The sequence below is a fragment of the Chrysoperla carnea genome, chromosome 1, assembly GCF_905475395.1.
Source record: "Chrysoperla carnea chromosome 1, inChrCarn1.1, whole genome shotgun sequence".
NCBI lineage: Eukaryota > Metazoa > Arthropoda > Insecta > Neuroptera > Chrysopidae > Chrysoperla > Chrysoperla carnea.
This window is the reverse complement of record NC_058337.1, coordinates 5930871-5955590: the sequence shown is the minus strand read 5'-3', so window position 1 is coordinate 5955590 and position 24720 is coordinate 5930871. Positions and strand designations below refer to the sequence as shown.

General features: G+C 29.4%; 1 protein-coding gene across 1 annotated transcript in view; it reads right to left on the bottom strand.

Annotated features, from left to right (window-relative positions):
* The window catches only part of LOC123290627 (putative uncharacterized protein DDB_G0271606), a 101967-nt gene extending 77721 nt beyond the window's left edge, over positions 1–24246 (bottom strand). The window contains exon 1 of the mRNA XM_044870881.1: positions 24079–24246. Coding sequence (XP_044726816.1) covers positions 24079–24169 — 91 coding nt within the window. The 5' untranslated portion in view covers positions 24170–24246. The remainder of the gene's footprint in view (positions 1–24078) is intronic.
* Between the last annotated feature and the right edge of the window lie 474 nt (positions 24247–24720).

Genomic DNA, 24720 nt, shown 5'->3' with positions numbered 1-24720 from the left:
TAAAAATCGATATAAAATACATTGGCTCTTATGGAGGAATCTCAAAAAACGACATATTTTGGAAGTTTTTGATAATTTTCATTTGGAATTAATGAAAACAAATTAAAAAAAAAAACTCTTTAATAGAAAGTAAACATATTAGCAATGAATTAGAAAAGAAAAAAACTAAGTGTCACCGTCCATATAAGAGATGTAAGAGCAGGGTAGATTAAGGGTTGAAATTATTTTTATCTTATTTTAACTTTGATGATGAATTTTGTTATAACTTCATGAATGTAGACGAAAAATAAGAATAAAATTTTTCGATATGTGTCTTGGTTTTCGAAATATCGAAAGCTAAATAATTAAACAAAATTGTCAATTTTCGATATTTTGAAAATTAAGCCAGATATCGAAAAATTTTATTCTTACTTTTCGTCTTATATCGTCAGGTAATAACATAAATTTATCATCAAAATTGAAAATATCTATTTTTAAATTTGTGCCCCCACTACCATGCTCGTACATCCTTAAAAGCAGTGCACTCTTTTATCATGGGTTTATAAAACTTTATAAAATTAGCTAGCTGTTAAACTTTTCATCTATTTTCATGACCTTTATGTGCAACAGCGAAGCGTGGCGGGACAAAGCTAGTTAGAAATAAATATTTCAGTCACCATCAGAAGCTAATTTCTTAAGACTTTTAATAACATTAACTTAATTGACACAAAAATAGATACAAAAGCCATAAATTGCATTTGATTTAATACAAAATCTCAAAATTTTTATATGATTCGAAATAAAATAATCGTTAACAAGTTCCAAAAAAGAGAAAATAATTAAGGTTAATGGAAAAGCAAATCTCTTAGAAAAAAACTAATCTTATTATCTCCATATAAAAAACAGCCAATTACCAATCTATAGCAGATCTTTTTTACCTTATTGTAAACATCCATACACTCTAAAAAAAGTACAGCAAGTAAATAATTGCTTAGTTCAAGAAAACCAGTAACCAGTTAACCAGTCTCATTTCCTTACATTAAATATTAATATTGTTGATTCTTCAAAATATTTACTTGTTATTTACTCCAAAATGCTTTTACTCCAATCTGGTTATTTTTTTTAACAGTGTAACAGAAACAAAAGTAGAAACACTGTAGAAGCTATTGCTCTATTAGATTCTATAGCAAAGTATAAGTAAGTAATTTCATTGATATTATAGTTTACAACACAACACAAAAAACTTATTAAATCCACAATAAATTTCCATTTATAGTAAACACATAATTGGAAATATATACTTACAATCCATTCTCTGATCCAACAAATAAATTTTTATATCTATATTAGAAGTAGAGAGTTTTAGAGAAATAGATATTTTATTTCGAAAAAGGAGATATTAACAAGAAGAAAACCTATCAAAACATGTTGGTTTTATACAATGTTTATAAAAATTTTAAGCAATATTTTATTTCCTATGTTACGTAAAATGTAATTTTGTTAAGGTTATTCGATTTTGTACACTTGTAACGGATTCACAAATAGTCAAAAACGATATTTTTACATACAGCAACAATTGACTGAGTTAATTATAGAAATATCATGTGTAGACAGTGTTGATTACGCACGTTTTCTTACGTCATGTAAGTAAAGAAAAATAGCCACTCTTACACACAAAGTAATCAAAGTAAGAGTATCTTTTTTTTCACTTTGTCAGTGGATATAGTTTATGCTATCAACAAACACACACATGCATAATATATGTAACGTACAACTTCAAAATATACACAATACATGTATACTATATAATGTTAATGTCGTAATTTACGCCCTCAAGGGTAAACAGTAATGCTTACGAAAAAATGTTTGAAAAAAAGGATGTGTAATTTTTTATAAGGAACATTTTTTATATTTAAACTTTTGTTCTATCTGTAACGGTTTACAAGATGTTGAACATTTACGAACTCGGCCTCACTTTTTACATCCTAAGCACGTGTTCACTGACAAGCAGACAGACAGGCAGTCGGACGGACGGAATTTTATTGGTAGGATCAATATTTCTAAGCGTTACAAAGTGGAGACTGAACTTATCTTGATATATTTAATATGTAGAAGGTATAAAAAGTTTAGAAAAATCGATCTAACTAGGCTTTATTTTAGAAAATGTCGTGTTTTATTCGTGTTTTCAGGCAAAACTGCAAAATATGACTCTTCTTGACATCTATTGGCAAAGGAAAAAAGTACATAAATACGGGGACATTCAAATTGTTCTTCTGTGGAGACATTTTAAATGGCTCTTATATTAGTGATAAAATTTGTGTCTTTTTAACTCAAAAAATACCGAGTAAAGCACGGTCATCCAGGCTAACATTACTTATGCTAACATAGATACTGTATGTATCTGTCTCTATACCATACCAGCATTGTAGTAAACGCCATACATTTCTTACCGTATAGAATACAAAAATATACGAATATTTTTTATTGATAATATCGAATAACCTTAAATACTTTGTTTCTTTATAGTATGACCGGTTGATGATTGAAAAACATAACATTATTTTTTAAGTATCTAATATTAAAAGATGTCATGAAAAGAACACACACTTTTCATTCTGATTTCAAAGAAATTTCCCAATTGATTGTCAATTTAATGTTATACATTTATTTCTTTAAAAAAAATTTATTCCTTTGATAAAAATGATATCATTCATTCATTTCATATCAAGCAAAGGAATTTTTTTCCTTATGTATTCCTTTTGTAATGGAAATATTGAGGGTATTTTTTAGCTGTTGTGTGTTTGAGTGATTTATTTTAAGCGTGATGTTTGATCATGTTTACGTGCGGAATTTCCATGATTTTTATATTTTATTTACAAATTTAAATAATAAGTTATTTCTATTTGATGTCATCGAAAAAGTTATAGAAAAAATACGTGCAATTATTTTTGTATTAAGGAAATGTTAAATTTTTTTACAGAGAATGGGAAATTTTCTATGTATAGAACCCTAGATGTATAGAACAAAGAGTTAAATGTTTATGTCCACTTGAACTCCTAAGATTCGGCCACCTGCAAATTTTTGAATTCACGATAAGTAGCAGGACATTCGAAATTGAAAGGCTCCGGTTGAATCCATATATAAATCTATACAAATAAAATGCTTTGTCCTGAAAGACTGACTGATGGATCAACGCACAGCCTAAACCACTGTTCTTTGTATCACGTAAGAATCTGATAAGCAAGGATTTTCCGAAATTCTACCCCTAAGAGGGTGAAAAGCAGGGGCAAAGTTTGTATGGAACAACAAGATTAGTTGGTCCAATCTACTTCAAGGTTTGCATCCACATTCTTAATTTTGGCTGTTTTCAAAAAAAGAAGGTTCAAATTAAGTGAAGTTTATAACACAATAATCTTTGTATTTAAAACTGAAGTTTCTCAGCGAATATTGACCAACTAGTTTTAAAAAATGCCAAATCATTTTTTATTGGATTTTTGAAATATTTGGACAAAAAATATTTTTGAGCTAAAATTCGCATACTTTCATCATATCATCGACATTTTGGATGATCCAAAAATGGCAACTATGCAAGGACCTTATTATATTCTTCTGTTTAATACATCCAGAGTATAAATGTATCAAGTTTTTCAGCGAAGCGAATTGGTATCTACTTCGAATAAATAGATTCATACTCAAGTGCTTGTGTTCGAAAAGTGTCTTTGAAAATAAAGAAGGTGGTATTCTTAAAGTACAGGCTTGTATATGATTGTAGAACATTTGGTGGATATAAATAGTTCTAAACAGATCAGTAAAACAAAACTTCAAAATGAACATTTTAATATAATTTTAGATTGTTCATGTCATGTCTGCATATAATGCGATATGTGTTATATATACAGCATGTCAATTATATTTCTGCTCTAATCGAATATTTTGTCAATGCTTTAATGCCATTAAAAGCTACTGGGCAATTGAACTTGGCTATCTTTCTTAATTGAAAGCAATTTTTGTTTATGCAAAAAGGGAATACGAGGTGTTTACATTTTCCAAATAAAAATTACGCTAAATGCATCTATGGGATATAATCCAGAGGGTTGATAGGCCTATCCCTCACTTTGCTCGCATGCGTAAACCTCACACTTTTTCAAAATGGACGATTTGCTTTAAAATTTCACGCCATCATATCTTAATATTCAACATTTTGTTAAAAAATCTTGGATTAAAAAAGAATATGGCTTAAGAACTGAGTATTAGGAGTATTGAAACTTCAAGCACATTCAACATCCATCCAAAATTGTCACAATGTTATAAAACATCACACACAAACACAAACACAAGTTATAGCATGACAAACAATATCATATGTGTATTTCATATTGTATGAAATATAATATTACTTCACTCATCATATCAATTTTACTATAAACTTTTACCTTATAACACAAAACAATTCTACCTTCACATACCGTCAAACCCATGCAATATCCATAGCAGCATTCCATAACTTTTTATTACCATACAATGTGTTCTAAAGTTCATCAGAAGTAATCTTATTATTTATCTTAAGGAATCTATATATCATTTACGAGATAAGAACAGCAAATGTTGAATGCAACAACATTTTCGATAATGTTTCTCCACCTTCTATAGATAAAACTTCTATTTGTATTAATTTAATGTCGTATACATTACGTTAAAGTCTAAAAATTACGTTAAAATAGTCTGGCAAAGAGTTTTGTAAATACCTCTAACATGGAAATTTTCGTCCGCCATACTTACTAGAGTCAAAAAATGATAACTTATTTTAAGTAATTAAATAATTACATAAATTCGATTAATAGTGATGGTAGAGGCTGTCTAAATTTAAACAATTAATTTAACATTAAAATTTTTATTTTTTGTTGAAAAAAAAGTTGGAGCGTATTGTAAAATTGCTCCTTAAAGAAGTTCGGCCGTCACATGACTAGTCAAGTTAGCAAATAATTTATATTTATTGAATTTAAATCTAAGTTAAGAATAAAAATAATACTTGTATCACGTAAATTCTTCTTTTGTATCACGTAATATCGTAAAAAAATAAAATTTATACATCAATTTGACTAGTTTTTGACGTTTAAATGTCAAAAATCAAAGTTTTTTTTATATTTTCTTTATGAAAAGCGCGCTTTTTATTTTGCATAAACAAAATCTATGATAAATTTTCTTCATGACGAAAACTCAATCACCAATTAATTTTTATTCTTCCATAAGGTACTGTCTTAAAAATCACACTTTTAAAATGAAATAATTCACAATTTTTTCCCACAAGAGGCCCTAAAACTGTGATCAAGGGACTTAGAACTATCATTTATCGCAAAAATAATGAACATTCACCGAATTTGCTCAAACAACCGAACTACTTAAAAGAACTGTTTGCTTACGATTTAAGCTTCTCTTTCAATCTTGCACTCATGATCGGTTAATTTTGGGACTCACTGTACGCATACGTGATATGATGATGTATAAAACTTTATTCATATATTATATACATCAATCATCAGCATATAAAATGCAATTCATATTATATATCTTATCATATAACAAGCTGTATATGAAATAATGTAATAATATATCTAAAACATATGTAAATACCATATACACGGGAAAAATCTACGATTTTTCCGTATATTATCTCTTGAATATTCATTGTTTTTTAGGGGGAAACACATTTACCTATGTTGTTCATATCTTCTGTAGACATGTCAAAATATATTCTATCTAGTCGAATGATCAACGTGTCTAGAGATATTTAAATTAAATGAACAAAGCACAATCTAAAATTTTCGAAGTTCATTATGTTTTCCTCTAGAAAACGACGTAGATTAATCGTAGGCAAAATGTGAACGATATATGTCGAGAGCATAATCGTAAATTCTAGATAAAGCTGCTTGAGCTTAATTTACGGTAATTTTTGTTGGGAGTTAATAAGAGGATATGACTAAACTTTGCCTATTTATGAATTGAGAATGTTCAATATCAATTTTTCTCAAAAACTTCGTTTTTTTTCATAATATGTTAAAGAATGGACAAAACTTTAAATAGCGAAAATATTTTTTGTAAAATTTTCAACAACTTTTGTTCGAAACATTTTTTCGAAAAACCAACATATTAGGCAGAAATTCGTAATGGTACACAAAAACGTCTGTAGCTCTGAAAAGGATCCTTTCTGGACACATGTTCCCTCGACTAAAATAGTTATTTTGGTGCAATGTAAAAAATGTATGACGATTACTACAATGCTGGTATAGAGACTATAGTATCTATGTTAACATCTATCCACCAGAAGTATTGTGAGTATCGCCAACCAGTATGGGCCTGACGCTCATACTGCATTGACTCGGCTGTCAGAACTATTACTTATGTTACTATTCTCCCAATACAGTACACAGTGATATCCACAAATTTTTACCGTGTGTATCTTATCACACGTTTATTCTGCTACACCGGGTATATCTGGATTGATGTAAAAAAATGTATCCAATATTATTTTGTCAATTTCATCAACAATAATATTGTATGTGAATAAAATTGAAAAATAAATGAAATAAAAAAAATATACATTATCGTTTATCCAGTAAACATATGCCAAGTTTCTTCAAGTAGAAATGGAAAATTGAAAAGTGAACAGGTTATCATCGTTATTAAAAACATCGAACAGCAGTAATATATTACAGACGTTTATAAACGATCATTATAGATTTGTTGTATCATACAAGACTTTAGATGAAAATTTTATTATATTCTGAGAAAAATTTATGGTTTTTAACAAACTGTTGTGAACGTTTCATTATACATTATGTATTTTATTGGAGCTGTATACCGGATGATTCATTGAACTTTATACAAGCAAATAACTTGACAAATAGTTTTAAAGAAAAAAAAAACATAGTTCAAACAAAATTGTTGTGATTCACGAAAAACGAGTTGCAATTGTCTTATATTTAATTTGTCAACCATCGTATCAGAGTTAATCAAAAAGTTTTTTGAAAATTACTATCGAAATTGAAAACAGCATTCAATATTGTGTCTTAACTCTAAGCATATCCTTCTTTAAAAGTTGAAATCAGTTGAGTATCAAACTTTTGTCATGATGATTTGTGATTTGCGATTTGAGTCAAATCTACGTCAGGATATTGCTCTGCTACCATATTGCCAAAAAGTTTTTGATTATGTGCACGGTAAGAGTATATGAGCTTTTGGTGAAGTGAGGTGTAATTTTTGTCTAATACTGTACCAGTTTGAGGCTTCACACAAACATAACTCAGTTTGTGATAAGTTGTTAACAATATTCTACTATAGTTGTTTTTGTTACAACCACAATACAGATAGATGATGATATTTCTACTCAGCAGGAAACAAAGTGTAACTATATTTACTCTCTTGAGATATCCATGCTGTACGTGTCAAATTTGCAAGCCTTGTTTTATATTTTAAAAAGGTCCTATAAGGCAATTTCCATCACCAGTATTTTTACAAACACTATGTATAAAATCAAGAGAAAAGCTTTTTTTTTTATTAAGTCGATTAAAAACATACCACAAAATTCTTTTAAGCTTCATTAACATCGTTGAGTTGTTTTTTTGTTTCTTTAATTATATTTGCATAAACTAAATGAATTTAACAAGGAAAAAAAAAAGAGAAAATACGAGAAATACGAGTAAAATTCAAACAAAAAAAGGGAGACAAAACACAAAACCATTTAAATCAAATGTCAACAAAATTTACAAAACATACACGTATAACAAATTGTGAAGAAAAAAAAATGTATATATATTTGCATAAAAATGGGATAGTTGAAAAATCGCGCACACAAAATGTATGTTTTAATACACACACAAATATAGAAAAATGTTTTCTAAGATCAATAATCCCTATCTAGAGACTGGAACAACTAGTCAACATTCATTTCTTTTACAATCTGTAGTGATTATGACCCTTAGACACCAACCCAAAATCAATAACCTTTTGGATGAAGTGAGGAATTGATTACTGCTGTGTTTATAGATTGAAATAAAGATTAAACAAATCTCCACGGAACATAGACATCACTTGGAATCTGGGGTTTCCCTTTGCAAACTTCAAGCTGCTCTTCAATGAGAAAATCGTTAGAAAGGCAAATCTTAAATGAAGCAAGAAACGCACTTGTGATACGGGAAGACATGTCGGAGTATAATCGTAGACGTTTCTAAGCTCTTCTCTCATTCCAAAGAGCCTCTTTAAGTAAAATCGTTGCAGTTATTTTAGGAAACAAACGCACTGAACGTTTGGGCTTACCAGTGCTTCACGACTATCGCAGAAGCAGTCGCAGTCAAAAAACGATATGTCATGTTCAATGCCATTGTTCAGCATCGCTTGACGTCAAAGCACTTTTGCTGTTCTTAAACAGCCTGGGATTGCCCAACTCATTTTTTGTTATAATAACGAACCCTGAGTGTTTCAGCCCAGGACAATCTGACAAACTAATGGGATCAAATTCAAATAAAGCATTTCTGTCGCGTCAAATTGATTGATTCTTATCATGCGACAAAAATTTTACCACGATCTCTCATATATACAAACTCAATATTAAAGGCTTATGACAAAAATTTCCTAGCGTAAAAAATTGTTAACATTGATTTTCGAAGTGAAAAAATGACTTTCTATCAGAAACTTGACAAGAGAATATATATTCTTCTGATGCTATACTTTACTATCTTTGTCGACGACATTTTTCGAATATAGGCAAAAGTATAAGCAAGCAATGTGTTGTTATAAGCTGGCGTTGATATAACATGTTGTAGTAAAGATCGACCGACCGACAGACATACAGACAAACAGACAGACTGTCAACTTTAGTTGATAAGGGTTAAAAATCGTATTGACGATAATATATATAAAACTAAATGATATGTTGTCAACATTGTACTTTTTATATATCGGGTGATACAATTTATATAAAAAACAGTCAGTCTTTCAAATTCGCATTCGCAAAGAATTGTCGAAAAATTAACTGCTCAGTGTTCTATGATAATAGTGGTAGCTATTTTTCCTGTGTTTTCAGATGCCAAGCTTTGTTTTTATTACAACATCTTTCGTATTGTCCGAATCCGATACTAAACCACTCATGTCGGAGGATTATGGAAAAACTCCTTTCGCTTCCTCGGATCCAAGATTGCTCTTCCCTGTGAGTCACCAATGCTTTCATTTTAACTGCTTTCAAGATAATGTTATTAAGCGACATTTTGAAAAACCTTAACAGTAATCTATCAGCAATTATAAACATTTTTAATAAATATTCTGGAAGTCTCACCCTGTAGAAATGTGGGAGTATAATGACATAGAAAATTCACATTACGAAACATACCAACATAATGTTCGATGAACTAACTCCAACAAGAAGAAGATTATACTGTTTAGGGTGGTGGTAGAAGATTCTATGTATGCTGTTCATGTCTATATAAGTTGTTGTGATATTCTGTGACTGATTTTTCACAATTTCACATCCACAATAACACGGTTTGTATAGAGAGTAATAATAATACTTCGGTTTTTTGTTGTTGTTGATGTGCAGAAAATTTTTATATAAAAATAATAATAATAATAAGGGTCTTTTTAATAATAATGAAAAGCTTTCTTCAGCAGTGCTTTCTTTTCTTTTTCTTACTTTTTTTAATTTAAAAAAAATATATCATTTTCTTGAAGTTTGACGTTTATTTTATTTAATAAAATATTTTGATTTATGAGTATATAATTTTTCATTTCATTTCTATAATAAACATTAAAATTTATTTATTGAAGCTTATTAATTTTCTGAGAAAACTCTCTAGTTTATTTTTCTATTTTCTAAGAATTATTTTTAAATCTAGAAATTTCTTTCTGCTTTATCTTGAGTGATTCTTTTTCTTTCTATAATCAGAAATAGATAGTTAATCTATCTTTACATTAGGTGTGGGCAGTGAACGTCTTATAAAAATAATCCATAATTGTTGATCCGGCTTGAAGGACCAAAAATAATTAAGTGTAATACTTCAAGTTGTAGTTTTAAAGATAAGATAATTTTGCATGGGCCTCTTATATAGAAATAATTAAAGATTGTTCATTCGGCGAGATGTTCCATAAATTTACTACGAAGGTATATATATCAGAAGAATGTTTTCGACGGCGAACAATCGTTCTAGCTAGGTTTCATTTTAGAAAACGTTTTATCTCATAGACTTTAATCTCGGAAACGGCTCCAACGAAAAAAATAGCGAGCAAAGCTCAGTCCAGTCATTCAGGTACTTACTAGAATGCAAAATTTAGTAATAATGTTTTAATGTATGCTACCATTTTGTTTCTATCAGTCCCTGTTTTCTCCTGACTGATTTTGGGTTGTCAATGAATTTAAAAAAGAAAATTTCCAAGAAAGAAGGTTGATAAATTCTACTTATCAAAAATCAAAATCCGGATTATATTTAGGTTTTAAAAAGGTTGTATTTGAATATGAAAATGTTATAATCTAATCCAATAACTCAGCAGCAGCCAGGACAAGATTTATAGGAATATATATGCAATGCTACACATATATATTTTTATATAGATGGATTGTATGACCATCTACATCGGCGATAGATAGAAATATGTTGAGATAAACTGTAGGAGTGGGGGGGGGGAGGTTGTAGTAGTTCTTTACCATCATTTGAACATATTGTTGTGTAGCAAATATTCAATGTTAAGTTTTTATAAACCCCAACTACTGTGAATCCACACTAAATTTGTCATTCAAATTGATATTAGAAAAAATAAAAAATCTGATCCGAACAGTTATATTACCTCCATATACATGTCTCCTCTGCTTATAAACGAGTTCTGTGTTCTAGTTTGGATCAAACAGTTGTCGTCTGGTCAAAAAGAGTATATTTTGGTATTTCCAATGAAAAAACTCAGGGCTCAGGGGGAAAAAAACTCTTAGATTCTTAAAAATTGGTAGCGATTCTATACGAATGCATTGAATTTTCCTTGTTTCTTTAAAGAGATATGCAAGAATTGATTAATATTAGGGATTTTATTAATTACATTTTTGGATTAATCAAATTTCCAAAAATCACAAATAATTCGTAGGTCATCGGGCTTTTTATTCTTATTTTATCGTTCAAAGTTGGCTGAAAAAATGATGAATCATATAGGATATCCTTTTCAATTGGATATTTTTATATAAAAAAATCTAAGGAGTGATGAGATAATAAAACCATAATAATATAACGTTGTCGATGATATAAAAACAAAATTTTAATTAAATTATGAGTTCATCGAAGATCCACCATTTAATGAATAGAAACGACAAAAGTTAGAGTATTGATGATTGAAGAGAGATATCTATATTATCAAATTTATAAGCAACACTTCCTCACAATATATTATATATTTTTGTAGTTGTGTGGTATGGTAAAACTAAAAATAACACATTATTTGACTAGAAAGCATGTTTTTGGTTTATATGTATTTACCGTGCAATAAACTAAAACTTGTAGGGAAAGAAACACCTCAAGTTTTGTGCAGTCCTTTAAACCTTCTTCAAGATTTTTGCAGGCTAGCGATGACTTTTGCATTAAGCGTAGAAAACTTTGGTAAATGTGCCATATAGTAAACTATATTTAATAGTTAGCCGCAAATAACTTCCCAAATCAATCATGGATCCAAAACCTCCATATGAAGAACAACGCTATTGAACATAGAGGTGAAAAACATATCCTACAACATACGAATTGAACATATGAAGAAGATGAGATTCATATTCTGTAAAAGTTGTTCAATTCAATGTTAAAATACATTTTTTACTGTATTATTAAGCATTTTTCTTCCATCCATGCTTTGTGTCTTTTTTTTTATATTTATTTGTCAAATGTAATTTATTTCAGTTGGATAAAGTTTTTTTTTTTTTCTATATATTATCTAGAAAATAAAATATAAAGTATAGAGTGAGGTTATGAAAAATTGACTTTTTTTCATCATTTGATGAACAGAGACGACTATATTTAGAATATTGATGATTGAAGAGAGATTTCTAGATAATCAAATTTATAAGCAGTACTTGCACACAATATATTATATATTTTTGTAGTTGCGTGGTATTGTAAAGCTAAAAATAACACATTATTTGATTACAAAACATGTATTTGGTTTATATGTATGTACCGTGCAATAAACCAAAACTTTTTCACAATACTGTAGGGAAAAAAACACCTTAAGCAGAAATGTACTCTTTTAAGGCACCCAATACATTCTTTTGTGTTGAGTTTTAAAAAAAACAGTTCATAAATAAAAATCAATGAAGAAATCACTTGAGAGTATCAGGAGTGAAAAATTCAAGTATAGTGATGCGGAGAAAAGTGTGATAGTACTTGAGACGTGTATAAATTTGCATATATGACTCATTGTATATACATTTATATTACACCAAAGATATAGCTTCGAGTATTAAAAATATTCGATTCTGTCTAAGAGAGATCGTATCTGGAATCATTATTCCCCGTCAGCATTTGTCAGTTGTGAATAAAACAAATCAAATATGAATTAGAAACTGTATATGTAAACAAAAATTTTCTAGAAAATACAATGAAAATAATAAACAAATATATAAATTCTATATAATATTGTGTTTTATTATACATGAATTCTCTCTCTACTGTTGTTTATTGCTTTATTTTTATTTTTTGCTGCTTATTCGAGAAATACGAAAATATATTCGAACCAATTGTCGTATAAAGAGTGTGGACGGAAATATTTGGTAGTACAGTATATTCTAAAGGGAAAAAAATTCGAATTTCTTATTTGGTTTTCGAATTATTAGGAACAAGTGAAATTTAAAAAATCCCTCCATAAATTTTTCGGGTACGGGACCCTAAACACGAACTTGAATTGTATCTAAGAACACTCTCGAGCTATTTCCAATACTTTATCTTGAGTGTTTTCGAGTTCCTAGTTATTTAATCAGAAAATCTCCTAAATCAGAAGAATATATTTCTTAGCAGTGGTAACTTTGGAAAACATATTGTTTAGAAACTGGAGGCAGCTACAAGTTCCACAAGGAAATGTAAATTTAAGATGTTTAAACAATCACCATCGTGTTTGCAAAACGTATTACCAATTTTTCATTCCACCTCCCGCTTTTCATCAAAAGCGACTGATATCAAGGGATATTCGTGCTGTTTTTCTAGCGTGAATTACAAAATACGAGCTATTGTGAAAACAAGAAATTTGGAGTAGGTTGATAATCTTCCTATAAAGTTATAAATCTGGCCATGTGGTTGTGACAATCACTTAAGTATTTTGTTATGATATTTATAAGTGGTAGAACCAATAAAAAAAAGATTGTTTAAAACTACAAAAACTCATGCGTTTGTGTCAACTTCACCCCTCAACCCTGTACGATAGTTGTATCACATTGGTTGCACCATTCGCCATATTTGATTCCGCGATGAGGTTGAGACAACATCATATCGGTTGGTAGATTTTAAGGTACTTGTTTTTTTACTACAAACTTAATACATCTTTCACATCTAATAAAAAGTAATGTTGTAGCAAAAACGAAAATATTTTACAAAGAAGGAAATTTAATACCTTAACATTATGAAATACAAGAGAAAAAGGAATAATAATATTTTCATTTGAAAAACAATTTTCCAGTCACCAATAAAAATAAATAACATTTATACAAAGCAAGACAAAGCAAACATTATATGTATGTATGTATGTGTGTTTGTACGTGTGTATACAACTGGAAGCTATGAGCTAAAACTGCTTGCTCTATTTTACTTCGCTATGCTCTGTGCTACCATGTCGAAGAACATAGAAAAACTGGTTGGGCTATTGAATATAAGTATTTATTTATTGATAAGAAATACAACATAATAACGTACAATTTCTTCCATTCATTTGATATCTGAGTCTGTTTTTTATTACGAAACTAGAGATTTTCTGTTTTTATTTTTATTAAGGATGTATGAGCATGACAACAATGTTTGATTTAAAGGCTCAAAATTTGTTTGTAGATAGTCTTTTACTCAAAGAATATGTGGTTAAAATTTCAGCTTAGGTATCCGTGCAAATTTTTAAGAAAAAAGTCATTAAAAATCGATATAAAATACATTGGCTCTTATGGAGGAATCTCAAAAAACGACATATTTTGGAAGTTTTTGATAATTTTCATTTGGAATGAATGAAAACAAATTTAAAAAAAACTTTTTAATAGAAAGTAAACATATTAGCAATGAATTAGAAAAGAAAAAAACTAAGTGTCACCGTCCATATAAGGGATGTAAGAGCAGGGTAGATTAAGGGTTGAAATTATTTTTATCTTATTTTCAACTTTAATGATGAATTTTGTTATAACTTCATGAATGTAGACGAAAAATGAGAATAAAATTTTTCGATATGTGTCTTGGTTTTCGAAATATCGAAAGCTAAATAATTAAACAAAATTTTCAATTTTCGATATTTTGAAAATTAAGCCAGATATCGAAAAATTTTATTCTTACTTTTCGTCTTATATCGTCAAGTAATAATATAAATTTATCATCAAAATTGAAAATATCTATTTTTAAATTTGTGCCTCCACTATCATGCTTATAAATCCTTAAATTTTATTTAAAAAAAAAATCCCCGCTGTTAATATGACAAAAAAATAATAATAAGTAAGGTAATAGTTGAAATAACTTTGCGGCACTTAGAGTACAATGTACCTTAAATCATTCTGTTGTTTTTCGCAAATTAACTAAACAACAATCGTTTTGAAAATATATATTTAATAGAATGTAGGTAGGCTGTAGATTGATAGTCAATGTGGTTTTGTTTAAAAAAATATAAGCTGATGAATGCATATTATTTTATAATTCAGTGTGTAAGTTGTTATACAATATTTCAGTTATAAAAAAAACATAAACTATGAAAAGATACAGTTTCTAATACGCATCATGTACCTTGAATCTAAAACATAACATATCAATGATACTTGATGAACGCATTACATTTTTCAATTATATCCTTTTATAGATTACCAAGAAGTCTCATTCATCTCGAATTCTCAAAAATCAAAAACCAGTTGAAACAGTTACTGGCGCTCAGGGTTGAGGATGCCTGTCGGAAATTTTTAGAGTTACGACAGCGCAGTTTCTATCTTTTCCACCAAAACAGATAATATTTCGATACATTTCTAAATCCAAAAATTGCTTACCAAGTTTCTTACGTGATATGTTTCCCAAACTCGAATAGTAGAATAGATTATTTCAAACATATTATTTAGCCACAGGCTACAAGAAGGTTAAAACGGACCTAGATTACCATAGTTGGCAAACATTGGAAAAAAATAACAGAACAAAGAAACAAAAATAACAAAACATTTGGTGTGAAAATGATAATATGAAACCAAACAAAAATATATATTATTTTATCTGCTTTTAGATTTATACAGCGCCTCCTGCCCCACCCTCTCCGAAAACATACACACACACATAGAACAATAATATTATTCGCATTGAAGTGATGATCTTATGCGCAACGCGCGACTCTATGCTTGTATCAATAACAATTCTAGGGTATCTCATTTTCTATAATACGTTTTTATTTTTCATGGTAGAATGAGTGTGTATACAGTGTGTTAAAAAACCATCACTTCATTTTTAAAACAGTCTGTAAATAAATTGGATCTTCCTTTTCCACCCATTATTGAAGCCTTAATTTGCCAAGAATTTGCCGAATATGGACCAAGAAAATCATGTTTGACAGTTTTCTCAAAAATGTTCCCCTAGGAATGACCCAATTAAATTACTTCTCAATTGATGGCTTCATTTCTGATCCGAAAGTTTTGAGACAGCGCACTTTGTTTTGAGATACCTTGTATATTAAAATATTGTATTGGACGTAAAAAAGAAAATCATCATATATATATATATAGCCACATCACCCATCACCACGACCGTTTTTCATCCCATACCACCTACTCGAATAGAATCATCATAATATTCGAAGTTAGTTCGAGTTCATATAATACACATAAAAACCAATGGCGGTGATATTACTTTTAATGCTCATTTAATTTTATTTGTTTACATTCGAAATAAAAAATCGACACAGATCAATTATAATCGTCCACATTTTGTTTTATCCTCTATAATTGAATTTAATGAGGTTTGAGTCAAGGTTCAGACGGAGTGTTTGACAGTTATTTTAGAAGGTATGAAAATTTTAAAGGCTCTTTTCAAGATCATCTCGAAAAACTGAAAGTACAAAAATTTTTATAAACAGGGACTTCTCTTTCATGAAGTCAAAAATTTTAAATCGGGACTTAAAACTAACGACTATTCATTTCTGTGGACGATTTTCGATAGGTGTCGAAGAACTACCATCTCTCTTTTTGGAACCGATAAAATCTATTTTTACTTTTTTATTTAATTATCTATTTATTTAAATTTCGAGTAGATTTCTCAGGCCTGGAATCATACGGCTATGCAAATTTTCGTGGAAGACGCATCCTGATATGAGGTCTACCTTTAAATTTTACGCCTGGCTCCTAATCTTAAAATAATAAAAGTTTTTTCTCGATTGATTTATTTGAATAAGAGTTGAAAACTTTAACTTGATATTGATATACAAAGGGATTTAATTCTCTATAAAACTTTTACAGGAATTCATTAAACTTTACTGTGTGTGAAATGTGGTTATGATCCCACAATCCTCAAGACGATCAATTGAATAACGGTGCTATCTATAAAAGTCAATCCAGGTTTAAGGAGATTATCTGGTAATTTGTAAATACTTTAATTATTTTTCTAAAGTTTCTCAGACTTTGGTCCAATAATTTCTTTCCATTTAAAAGGGTGTTTTAGAAAATCTCTCAACAAAAAAGATGGATGTTTAATCTTTTTGGATGCATGTTTGTGGCATTTTCTGCGATAGATCCTTCATAATAAAATTCGAGATTTTATCGAATTAAATATGTGTTGAATTAAGTCTGGCCTTAGATGTTTTATTTCAAAAAATTATCCTCCAACAGTTTTACTACTAAGTATAGTATCACGGACATCTTGATGTGTGGCTTTTAAAATCTGTTTAAAATATGTGCTATCGAATAACCTTAAAAAGCTTGAATACATTTTTTGTTGCAAATAATATTTTCAAAACAATATGTCGCATTCACTTGATATAATAACTTTTCAAATAATAAAAATGTAATTATATAAATTATTATAATAGCTTGGAGTACAAGCAACCAAGCAAGGCAGTCAGTTAAAAAAAAAAACAGGCACAAATATAAAAAAAGGTTCGTATTAAAATATACCCACTCGTAAAAGGTAAGTAAACCATATTAAAATTGTTTTATATACAGTTAGGAAAAAAATAACATATTAACTAGCTTTCTAAGCTCGTTAGAAAATCTGCTTTCAATGCCACAAAACCTCCATATATAGACTTAATCTTAAGAATCTTAAATATTTTACTATGATGTTTTCGACAGATCAAAGCACAACACGCATTGTGTTGACGAATATTCCCGATTTATACCGATGTTCAAAGTATTACAAAATTTGAACATCGGTATAAATCGGGAAAATTTGTCAACACAACGTTGTCTTTTACTCTGTGGAAAACATTATAATTCGAGACATTCGACTTGGTCATTCGACAGTGGCCATGATCAAATAATTGTAGCTGATCACTTAATTTTTTTCAAAGCCAATACTATTTGACTACTACAGAAACAGAGAAGTAGAAAAACTGAAGGAATAACTGGATAAGAGACACGAGTAAAATAAGTTTGCCGAATTCGATCAAATATTTCATAAATAAAGTCTTGAAGTTTCACTTTGCTCATTTTCTTGCTGAATTTACAATTCATCAAGTTTTTAATCAAAATTCACACACATTGAGGGGACTGTCCAACACAACTGACATTCCCTTACGAAAACTTATTTAAAGCCAAATTTTTCTTTCATTCTCAAAAAACTTTGATCTTTTATTTTCTCTGGATAATTGAGATAATAAAAATTGTCAAGAGATTTGTATTTACTTACAACTTATTCTTAGATTAAGCTTCCGCTTTTGAAAGGACAAAACAAGTGTAATTTATAAAATTTAAAAAATTCCGAAAAATGTTTCGGCTATAGAATCCTAAACTTGAACCATAGCGAAGGAAAATGACTCTCCATTTAATTTTGAATAACATCGATCGCCTAATTTTTAGTGATTTCGTATACAGAACACTCACACGCAATTGAAACATAACTAAGAACACTCTCCATTAAATTACCTTTCAAACGAAATAAAAAACAAACAAAATCGGTTCATCCTTTTAGGCGATACGATGCCACAGACAGACACACATAGCGATCAAACAACCTTTTTAGTACGGGGGGTTAAAACATGATGTATTTGTCATCATGAAATCTTTTCAAAATATGTAGATCTGATGAAAGCTCAAAGCTTGTACATAGAGGTGCAAAAATTAACTAGCTTTAACCCATTGTTAAAATAAAAAGAAAAATACCATTTTCACAAAGAGTAATAATTCACTTTATTTATTTTTTTTTTTTGTACTCATAAAATAATTAAAATAAAAACGAATGAATCAGCTTATCGTATTTTAAACATACATATTCGTAAAGCTTTATTATTTTATATGAAAAGCTTTTTCTACCTTACATGTATGTGTGAAGCTTTTTCTACCTTATATATATGAATGTAAGAGTTAGTGTATATGTTATTATTGTTAAAACCACTAAACGTAAAACGTCGAACGTTACCCGTTACTCACGTTTACTTGCCCATCGACCGCCACTGTTGCAGCCAACCAACCAGCTATATGTAAAGTTCAGTTCATATTATTATTATTATGATTATTATTATAAAAAGCTCTTCAAGTATAATATTTATATAGCTTATAATAGCAGAAAAGTTTAAATTGAATTTTTATTACATTTTGCATGAAAATTATATTCACAAATGGATAATTCGCTCTTTTGTTCTTTCTTGTGTTCGTCTCAATTTTCTATGTTACTATAGAGCATATTATGTATTTGACTTTCATGTGTATTATGTAATAAATGTGATGATATGTGATATGATTGTTTATAGACATGCATTGTCAGTTGCCCCGTAAACATGACTTCACTGGTAGGTCCGCCTAGCAAATCTGAACTAGCCAGCTCGTCAGTCTGACTTATTGAATAAAAATATTATAACAAATTTCATACGTTATTAGTCTGTCACCACAGATATTTCATTATCTAGCGATATGAGTGTTTAACAAACAAGTTAATACAAACAAAAATAGATAGTCACTCTCACTTCTAATGTATTTTGTATACAGCGTGGTAAATAACTATTTTGTATAACATAATAAACAGATAGACATATTTGAGGAATTAAAGTTTCATTATTACATGCCACCAGCAATACTACGGCTCTGCCAAATCTCACTCTGCGGAAAATATCGCCAATATGTTGGCGAGCATGTTAGCGTAAATGTCCACAAATAAGTGAAGGCTTTAAGTCAAAATAAAGCCAGATATATGATTGTAATAGATTTTTAAAATAGGTTTAATCTTAAATTGACAAAAAAAAATCGTGAATTTAACTGATTTTATATTTACCAGTTACCAGTACCTGATTTTTTCGATTTTTATTGGTAATTATTCCGAACCAAAAAAGGGGTGTTATAAGTTTGAATGCTATGTGTATCTGTCTGTCTGTCTATGTGTTTGTTTGTGGCATCGTAGCGCGTAAATGGATGCACAGATATGATTGTTTTTTTCGTTTAAAAGGTAATTTAATGGGGAGTGTTCTTAGCTATGTTTCAAGTGTGAGTTTAGGGTTTCGTACCTGGACAAAAAAAAATAGGCGATGATTCTCAAAATCGGTTCAGTTTCGAGAAGGCTCTAAGAAAAAAGGTAATTTAAGGGATAGTGTTCTTAGACACGTTTCGAGTGTGATTTTAGGGTTTTGTACCCGAAAAATTTCTCGTGGGTTCTTTTAATTCTGCAAATTTTACTTGTTAGAATATGCGGGCTTTAAGCGCCCCAAAAACCGCAGTTCGATTACCGAGTGTATACGGAAATTTACGAACAATTTAAACATATTCGAAGTGAAAATCAGTACCTAGTCCCGTATACGAAGGTCACTTGAATATCTAACAAAATTGATTCTTTAAACTGATATTATTAAAAAACCTGGTTAACTTGGTTGAAGAATATCAATTTCAATTTGATGACAAAAGCAATTAAGTGTGTCATTCGTGTAAGGTCGTCACCGCTATCGTTCAAGTTAAAGAGGGAGTGAATCAATAAATACACTATTCATGCGAACAGAAAAGTGTGGGTGGTCATGTTTGTCCGTTCTTTATATATACGGATAAATCTGTGACGTTATGCCATCTCTATACGTAAAAGAATTTTCCCTCTAATAAAATATTCATTAAATTTTTTTTAAACATGACATCCTTAAACTAAACCATTTTATATACACTCTACTTCTCCCACCTTTACCCTACATAAAACTTTATTATATTTGTAACAAGGTTTTAACTATCCCATGGTTTTTTATTCTGGATTGAAAATAAAAAAAAAGTTTTTAATAAAGTTTCAGTGTAATGATTATTAAATTATCTTCTTTCATGTAAACCGATATCATAGAACTTCGATTGAATTAAAACGAAATTTATATCTCCTGTCATTCTGTTCTATGAAGTTAAAATTCTGTAATTTTTAATTAAAATCGACATTTTCAATGACATATCAATTGCAATAATTAATTGAGCTTCTAAATAATTAGTTATGCGTCATTGATATTCGATGAAATGATGCTTTGTACAGTGCCTTGTTAATGCACTGAAAAAAGATTCTTAATGTCAACCGATATGAGGTTGTCTCAACCTCATCGCAAGATCAAATAACATAATTGGGACCATAAATGCGATACAACTACCGCACGGTGTTGAGTGGTGAAGTTAACACAAGCAGTTTTCAACTCATGTGAAGACGCTTGAGTTGTTTGTATGAAAGTAATATACTTTCTGGCAAATTTCAAATACTGTTGCTTTGAAATGAAACATAGTTTTAAAAAATCTTTTTTTGATTGGTTCTACCACTAATAAATATTATAACAAAATACTGATGTGATTGTCACAACCACATGAGCAGGTTTATTAGTTTTATTTAAAAAAATATATATATTTCGTCGAGTCGGGCTTGAATTAGTGACCTATGGACCTATTCATTTTAGTGTCTTAAGTCCACCGCTGTATCAACTGGGCTACCGATGGTTGATATATATGTATAAAAATATATTACATACATATTATAAAAATATATTATATATTATAGATCAATTAGTTTATTTCAAACTCTCTGTAAATTAGTAACAACAATCTTCATGAAGGTGACACAACCACATATAGACTAGACATGACAGGTACGTGTTCGTAATAACCAAATCCTCTATTAAAAAACAAAAGAAAACATAAGAAAACTTTAGTTTTAGACGCTTTTACGATATTTTAAGAGCATTTTATTACATTTACGTACAAATTGCCTAATTGACTAGTTGACTAGTCACGTGACGATCGAACTACTTTAAGAACATATTTTCTTATACCAAGAACATATTTGATATTTCTTTCAAGTAGGACTTTTTTTACACTGTTGGCTGTACTGAAGAGTACCAATTTTCATAAACACAGGGTATACAAACACACCATTATTAAACCGTACGTTACAATAAATATTTATGCCATCATATCTGAATATATTTGTATATATATATTTACGTCATATAAAATGTAAACATAAATTATTTTAAAATTCACATGAATTCATATTTTTCATAAAAACGCAAAAAAATAAACAGAATTTGTGTGTGTTTTGTAGAGAGAGTAGAGGTAGGTAAAAAATTTAAATATTATAAAAAGATTTTCTTTCCATATTTATAATAAATATGAGCACAAGAAGAATATTATTATTATTATTATTATTTTATTTATGCATACAAATAAAAGTAGGAAAAAAAATGATCGCCGTTATCTCATACTACGATACCAGATATATTCATTGCGTGCAGAATTGAATTTAGCGCCACCTCGTGGAACTATTCAGTTTACATATACAGTTCAGTTAACGTTTTAAAAATTCTTTATTGAAGGAGATCTGTAAGGATTGAATAATACTAGAGATTTCAATAATTATTATTATTTTATCGTTCAAAGTTGGCTGAGAAATGATCAATCATATAGGTTATCCTTTTCAATGGGATGTCTCCATATCAAAAAATCTAGAGAGTGTGATAAAAAACTATCTAAAATATTTAGACAATCTTCTACTTTATAATAATACCATAAAAATATAAGGTTGTGGATGATATAACAACAAAATTTTAATTTAATCTAAGGATCCATCATTTGATGAACAGAGACGACCATAGTTCGAGTATTAATGGTTAAAGAGTATTGATCAATTACACACAATATATTATAAATTTTTGTAGTTGCGTGATATTGTAAAGCCAAAAATAATTCAATACTTGACTAATAAGCATGCATTTGGTTTTATATGGATGTACCGTGCAATAAACCAAAACTTTTTTACAATATTGTGGGTTTACAATCACCCTAAATAATGTTAATTTATCTTTTACATTTAATTACTATTGTATTATTTAAACAAGGTTTGTAGGAAATTTAACCAATGTTTTATGTTTAACGCATGATAAAATGAACAAATTTTTTTGTAAATTCAAAATACAAGAAGGTTTTGCTATTTTCTGGCGTTAGATTTGTTTTGCGCCAAACAAATACCATCTACCACACACATATTAATATAATTTTATCCAACTATGTATACCATTTTATACATTTTATTCAAAGTATGAAGAATAGAAAGGTATAAATGGTATCAAAAAAAAAAAAAAAAAAACTAAAAAAAGATAGATAGTGAGGAGATAATGGAATCAGTATACTCGAGTAAACATTATATACCAAGTGTTTAAAAATCAAAGGAATTTTCTTAACACAGGTCAAGTGAGTGCAAATAGTTTGAGAGGTAACACCTGAAATAGTTGTGAGAATCGTTATTTGCATTGAATTGTAACAGATCGAACGAATTTGGATGAATATAGTGGAATACCGCATAGACTACTTTTAATTCCCGTAATGAATAGTTCCCGTAGGATAGACTTGTTTTAATTTGTCATAAGCAAAGGATCGATATGATTTTTTGCACATTTAGTGGTGGCTTAGGAGTCAGAAAAGGACATAGGCTAATTTTCATCTTGGATAATGCACGGGAAAAGGTTTTGTATTAACTGAGCTAATTGTTGAAATACCATGTATAGACAGTGTTGATTACGTTTTTAACGCCATGTAAGTAAAGAAAGAATCGACATGATCTAGTCACTCTTAGATAGCCACACAGAACTGATATTCCCATATAAAACATATACTTTATAATTTGCTCCCTCAAGGCTAAAGAGTGATGTTTACGAAAAAATGTTTCAAACAAAAGTTGTAAAAATTTAAACTTTTGTTCTATTTCTAACAGCTTACAAGATGGGTCCTAGGGTCCCAAGACCCAGTTGACCTACTATGTTGCTCAGTTGAGTTAACTTTTTTCGTTTGTTAGTTATCGTGTTGACAGACAGGCAGAAAGACGAACAGACGGACAGACAACCGAAAATAGACTAATTAGGTAATTTTATGAACATCTATAACAAAATTTTGTTGGCAGTATCAATATTTTCAAACGTTACAAACTTGGGACTAAACTTAGTATACCTTGATATATTTCATACATACATGGTATAAAATTTTATGTGATCTGTAAGATTCCAGTTATTTTCGATCAACCTTTATATTAATTAATAAATCTGTCATTCACACTTTTGAGACACCGTGAATATTAAAACATCGTTGTGGGGGGGAGGGGGTTAGAAATCAATAAGTACCTTTATATATTACATAATACACAGTAATACTGCAGTGCAGGATAAATTGCGACTTTTCTATACACATAACAATAACATATACTGTTAAAATATAAAATGTATATATATGATGCTTACCTTTCCTGAGCTTGTTCGGATCGACGGAGTTTGTCGCCGCGACGGCATTCACAGGTGCTGTTGTTGTCGATGGTAGAACTGTAGTGATCATACCACCACTTCCACTATTACTTCCATCACTACTATTACCATTATTATTGTTATTACTATTTGTATTATTGTTATTATTATTATTATTATTATTATTAATATTAATATTATTTGTTGTTGTTGTTGCACCCCCACCAATGGCTGTAACCGCTGCTAGAGGTTTTCCTTGAGTATTGCTGATATTACAACTATTACTATTATTTATATTTATATTATTACTATTATTACTATTATTTGTATTATTACTAGAGTTCATTGCCAGCAGTTTTCTCTTGTGGTTGCATAGTTTGGTTAAGTCCCCAACATTTGTGTCCGGCGTTAGAGTCCATGGTTTACCAGCAACCTGAAAATAAACAAAAAATTACTATTAGTGATTTAATTTTCACAAAATACAATCATTTTATAATACACTAGCAGATACGAAAAATCGAAAAAAAATTTTAATATCCAATTTCGATAAAACTCAGTATATAGGGTAATTTTGACCCTAAAAGTACAAAAATCAGGTGCATTTGTTGACTGGTCGAATAGTTTTTGAGATATGCACTAAAA